At 47.9% G+C, this 6,000-nt stretch overlaps 1 protein-coding gene across 1 annotated transcript in view; it reads left to right on the plus strand.

Annotated features, from left to right (window-relative positions):
* Positions 1-5,402, plus strand: part of BMP7 (bone morphogenetic protein 7) — a 77,611-nt gene extending 72,209 nt beyond the window's left edge. The window contains exons 6-7 of the mRNA XM_040331705.1: positions 2,211-2,321; positions 4,485-5,402. Coding sequence (XP_040187639.1) covers positions 2,211-2,321; positions 4,485-4,634 — 261 coding nt within the window. The 3' untranslated portion in view covers positions 4,635-5,402. The remainder of the gene's footprint in view (positions 1-2,210; positions 2,322-4,484) is intronic.
* The last annotated feature ends 598 nt before the right edge of the window (positions 5,403-6,000 follow it).

Consider the following 6,000-nt stretch of genomic DNA (forward strand, 5'->3'; position numbering starts at 1 on the left):
CCTCTGCTATCCCCTGCCCTCCTCTGTCCTCCGCCCTCCCCTGTCCTTCTCTGCTCTCCTTTGACCCCTTCTTTGCTTTCCTCTGCCCTCCTGCCCTTTCCTCCCTTCCCTGCCCTTCTTTGCTCTCTTCTGACCTCTGGCCTCCTCTGTCCTCTGCTCTCCCCTGCCCTCTGCCTTCTCTGCTTTTCCCTGCCCCCCCATGCCCTCCTCTTTGCTTCTCTGCCCCTTTTTGCTCTCTGCCCTCCTCTAGCCTTCTCTGCTCTCCTCTCCTCTGTCCTCCGCCCTCCTTTGCTCTATTCTGACCTTCACCCAAGAGGCCCATGGTAACTCCGGAGGAGCTGCAGAGATCCACAGCTCAGGGGGGAGAATCTGTCCACAGGACAACTATTAGTGGTCTCTCCACAAATCTGCCCTTTATGGAAGAGTGACAAGAAGAAAGACATTGGAGAAAGAAAGACATAAGAAGTCCTGTTTGCAGTTTGTGAGAAGCCATGTGGGGGAGGGGACACAGCAAACATGTGGAAGAAGGAGCTCTGGTCAGATGAGACCAAAATGTAACTCTTTGTCCTAAAAGCAAAACGCTATGTGTGGGGAAAACTAACACTGCACATCACCCTGAACACACCATCCCCACCGTGAAACATGGTGGTGGCAGCATCATGTGGTGGGGATGCTTTTCTTCAGCAGGGACAGGGAAGCTGGTCAGAGTTGATGGGAAGATGGATGGAGACAAATACAGGACAATCTTAGAAGAAAATCTGTTAGAGTCTGCAAAAGACTTGAGACCGGGGGGGGTACCCCTTCCAGCAGGAAAACGACCCTAAAGTACAGCCAGAGCTACAATGGAATGGTTTAGATCAAAGCCTATTCATGTGTTAGAATGGCCCAGTCACAGTCCAGACCTAAATCCCATTGAGAATCTGTGGCAAGACTTGAAAATTGCTGATCACAGACGCTCTCCATCCAATCTGACAGAGCTTGAGATATTTTACAAAGAAGAAGAATGGAGGAGAAATGTCCCTCTCTAGATGTGCAAAGCTGGTAAAGACACCCCCAAAAAGACTTGTAGAGAAAGGGGGTCCTACAAAGTATTGACTCCGGGGGGCGCCATACAAATGTACCCCCCACACTTTTCACAGATTTATTTGTAAGAAATGTAGAAAAAAACATTTATCATTTTCCTTCCACTTCACAATTATGTGACACTTTGGGCTAGATTCACGTAGGGCGGCGTATTTGTGGGCGGGCGTAGCGTATCGTATTTACGCTACGCCGCCGCAACTTAGAGAGGCAAGTGCAGTATTCACAAAGCACTTGCGTCCTAAGTTACGGCAGCGTAGCGTAAATGTGCCGGCGTAAGCGCGCATAATTCAAATTGTGAAGAGGTGGGCGTGTTTTATGTAAATAAAGCACGACCCCACGTAAATGACGTTTTGAACGAACAGCGCATGCGCTGTCCGTGGACGTATCCCAGTGTGCATGCGTCGGATAGAATGCATAAGATACGTCGAACACTGCCTACGACGTGAACGTAACTTACGCACAGCCCTATTCGCGTACGACTTACGCAAACGACAGAAAATTTCGACGCTGTCCCGACGTCCATACTTAACATTGGCTTCGCCTCATATGGCAGGGGTAACTTTACGCCCGGAAAAAGCCTTACGTAAACGACGTAAAAAAAATTACGCCGGGCGCACGTACATTTCTGAATCGGCGTATCTAGCTCATTTGCTTATTCTACGCAGAAATCGACGGAAGCGCCACCTAGCGCCCACCGTAAATATGCACCCTAAGATACGATGGCGTAGGAGACTTACGCCGGTCGTATCTTAGCGACATTTAAGCGTATCTCAATTTGAGCATACGCTTAAAGATACGACGACGCGGATTCAGACTTACGACGGCGTATCTACTGATATGCCCGTCGTAAGTCTTTTTGAATCTAGCCCCTTTGTGTTGGTCCATCACATAAAAAACAAATAAAATACATTTACGTTTTTTGGGTGTAACATGAGAAAATGTGGGAAATTTCAAGGGGTATGAATACTTTTTCAAGGCACTGTAACTGTGACTGGGTTTTACTTTCCCCCATATAATGGCTTTACACCGACACTCCACGGAGGGACACTGAGATCTCTGTATTTGGTGACGGTGGTTTTGCCGGGTTTATTAATGTCGTTGTGTTTTTTTTCCTCCTCCTTCTGTAGGATTGGATTATTGCTCCGGAGGGTTACGCTGCTTATTACTGTGAAGGTGAATGCGCTTTCCCGCTAAATTCCTACATGAACGCAACAAACCACGCCATCGTTCAGACACTGGTAAGAACATCTGGGCTGCTGCTGGTATGTCCGCATTTCCCGCTTCAGATCTTTAAAAAAAAAAAAAAAATTTAACCACTTCAGCCCCGGACCATTTGGCTGCCAATTGACCGGGCCACTTTTTGCGATTCGGCACTGCGTCGCTTTAACTGACAATTGCGCGGTCGTGCGATGTGGCTCCCAAACAAAATTGACGTCCTTTTTTTCCCCCAACAAATAGAGCTTTCTTTTGGTGGTATTTAATCGCCTCTGCGGTTTTTATTTTTTGCGCTATAAACAAAAATAGAGCGACAATTTTGGAAAAAAAAGCAATGGGGTAGATTCAGGTAGCTTTTACGGCGGCGTATCTCCAGATACGCCGCCGTAATTTGAATTCCGCGCCTGCGTAGCGTTACGCAGATTCACAAAGGCAGTTACGCTGAAAAAATAGGCTTCCTCCACCGACGTAACTTGATTGCGGCGGCGTAGAATTGTGTGCAATATAACTTTGGCCGCTAGGGGCGCTTCCGTTGTTGTCGGCGTAGAATATGCTAATTTCCTAGATAGGCCGATTCACAAACGTACGCGCGCCCGGCGTTCGTTTTTTACGACGTTTGCGTTAAGGCTTTTTCGGCGTAAGGCTGCTCCTGCTATTAGGAGGCGCAGCCAATGTTAAGTACGGACGTCGTTCCCGCTTCGCAATTTGAATTATTTACGTTGTTTGCGTAAGTCGTTCCCGAATCGAGCTGGACGTAATTTACGTTCACGTAAAAAAAAAACACTTTTGTTAATTAAAAAATAAGACAACAGTAAAGTGAGCCCATTTTGTTTTATATTGTGAAAGATAATGTTGCGCCGAGTAAACTGATACCCAACATGTCACGCTTCAAAATTGCGCTCCGCTCGTGGAATGGCGACAAACTTTTACCATTTAAAATCTCAATAGGCGACGTTTAAAAAATTCTACAGGTGGCATGTTTTGAGTTACAGAGGAGGTCCCGGATTCAGAAAGGAGATACGACGGCGTATCTCCAGATATGCCGTCGTATCTCTGCGTTGAGCCATCGTATCTATGCGACTGAATGAGAATCAGTTACGCATAGATTTACCCAAGATCCGACCGGCGTAAGTGTCTTACACCGTCGTATCTTAGGCTGCATATTTACGCTGGCCGCTAGGTGGCGCTTCCGTATATTTACGCAATGAATATGCTAATTAGGTAGATACGCCGATTCAGAAACGTACGTCCGCCCAGGGCGTTTTTTTTACGTCGTTTACGTTAGGCCTTTTTCGGCGTAAAGTTACCCCTGCTATATGAGGCGTATCCTATGTTAAGTATGGACGTCGTTCCCGCGTCGAGTTTTGAAAATGTTACGTCGTTTGCGTAAGTCGTTCGCGAATAGGGCTGTATGTAAGTTACGTTCACGTCCAAAGCAATGACGACTTGCGGCGTAATTTCGAGCATGCGCACTGTGATTTTTTCACGAACGGCGCATACGTCGAATACGCGGGGTCACAGTGAATTTAAATAAAACAGGCCCACATCATCCACATTTGAATTAGGCGGGCTTACGCATACGTTATGCCGCCGTAACTAAGGGCGCAAGTTCTTTCTGAATACGGAACTTGCGCACTAATTTACGGCGGCGTACCGTATCTGAGATACGTTACGCCACCCGGAAAGATACACTAATGTATCTGAATCCGGCCCGAGGTCTAGAGCTAGAATTATTTCTCTCACTCTACCAATCGCGGCGATGAATGAATGAATGAATGACTTGTATAGCGCAACGCATGCGAACTGAATCGCCTCTGGGCGCTTTTTCCAGCCAGTATCTGCTTGGCTGGTGCGGTCATTTTTACCCCGTAGGATCATGACATGCTAGGGACACACAGTCATACACACATATATACATATATGTATACCTCACATGTGTGGTTTGAACACCGCTTTCATATGCGGGCGCTACTCAGGTATGCGTTCGCTTCTGCGCGGTGGGACGGGGGTGCGTTTCTGGCTCATAACTTTTTTTAGCTGGCTCCTAGATCCCAAGCAAATTTGTCAAACCCTGCCTGGAACAATAAAGTTGTTTTTAGGCCCAAGGGAAGCTTCCCGATTGGTAGTACAGAGACGCTTGCTGAACGTTTTTGGTGAAACTTTTTTTTATCATTTCTCCCTGTCAGGTTCATTTCATCAACCCGGACACGGTCCCGAAGCCTTGCTGCGCCCCCACTCAGCTCACGGCCATCTCCGTCCTTTACTTCGACGACAGTTCCAACGTCATCCTCAAGAAATACAGGAACATGGTGGTGAGGACCTGCGGATGTCATTAGGAAGGACGCATTCGTGGCGCTCCATTTTCAAAACCCTCAATCGCAACCGGCGCCGCTACTTGTGATCGCGCAGAATCCAAGTTGCGGTCAGGATATCAACCTATTACCATTCCACAACCAAAAATGCATTCAACCGCAACCCCCCTGGCTCCTGATACATATCTAATAACCGGGTGGACCTACCTACTTGTCTTACACAGGAGTTCATTGAAGGACCACAAAGGTAAACTTCACCTGCTTAGAAGACCACAACTCAATGGGAGCCGAGTGGTTTTTTTTCCTACTTGCCGTCTCTAGATCCTTCCGGAATGTTGCCCCCCCCCCCCCCCTTATTGTTGGTTCAGTTCTGCCCAGAACAAAATGCTCAGCTGACGTAACTGAGGAACAAAGGATTCTGGGAATCTCAACCAATGAACATGGGGCCACTTTTTTTTTTCATTGAGATCTGGAAGATGAGGCCTTCAAAACTTCTGGGGGGGGGTGGAACAAAATGGAGTCACTCGGATTATATTTATAACATTGCAGTTGGCCCCCCCTCAGGCTGCTGTAGGTGAACGCGGTGAACCTTTTTGTCTCACCCGATGGTTCGCCGCACCTCGCCGCACCTTGTGGAAGGAGTTGAACGATCTAGAGAAAGCACTAGATGATAATTATTTTTATAAGGTTGATTTTTTCTTTCTTTGTTTTTATTTTATTTTATTTTTCCTTTTAGGTTTTTGTCAAAACTCACAAAATGTTTTTTTGGCGAAATAAATCCGTTTTCTTTAATACCACAAAAAACGCACACAAATTTTTACTGGATGCATTTTACGTGTCAAAGAATCTATAACCAAAAACAGGTTGTAGGAGGCAAAAAGATGGTTCTAAGGTAGTAGTGTAGGGTGGGGGGGGGGGTCAGGGATGGACTGGCCATTGGGACTACAGGGAGTTTCCCTGTGGGCCGATGGCTCAGTGGGCCGGCTTCAGTATCAGCGGACCGCCGCCCCCCTCCGCTCCTCTGTCTCTCCCTTTCCGCAGCTCTCACCTCCTCTCCCTCACCCGCAGCGCTCACCTGGGGGGGAACAAAGAAGCAGGGGGAGGACCAGAGGAGCAGGGGGGACGACAGAGGAGCATGGGGGAGGGGACAGACAGCTGACTCAACAGCTATGGCCTGGGAGTTTCTCACTTCTGCCTAATTTTGTCCCATAAGGGGGGGCACCAAACTGATTCTTTGCCCCGGGTGAAATGATGTCTAGCTTCCCCACTGGTACTGCCTATAAGAGTACCAGTACCAGCCGTTCTATTCTAATAAAGTAGAAGAGCTAGTGGCTAGTGAAGGGGGAGAGGGGGCTTGGGTGGCCGGGGGGGGGGGGGTGCGGGAGTTGTC

The sequence above is a fragment of the Rana temporaria genome, chromosome 12 (assembly GCF_905171775.1).
Source record: "Rana temporaria chromosome 12, aRanTem1.1, whole genome shotgun sequence".
Classification (NCBI taxonomy): Eukaryota; Metazoa; Chordata; class Amphibia; order Anura; family Ranidae; genus Rana; species Rana temporaria.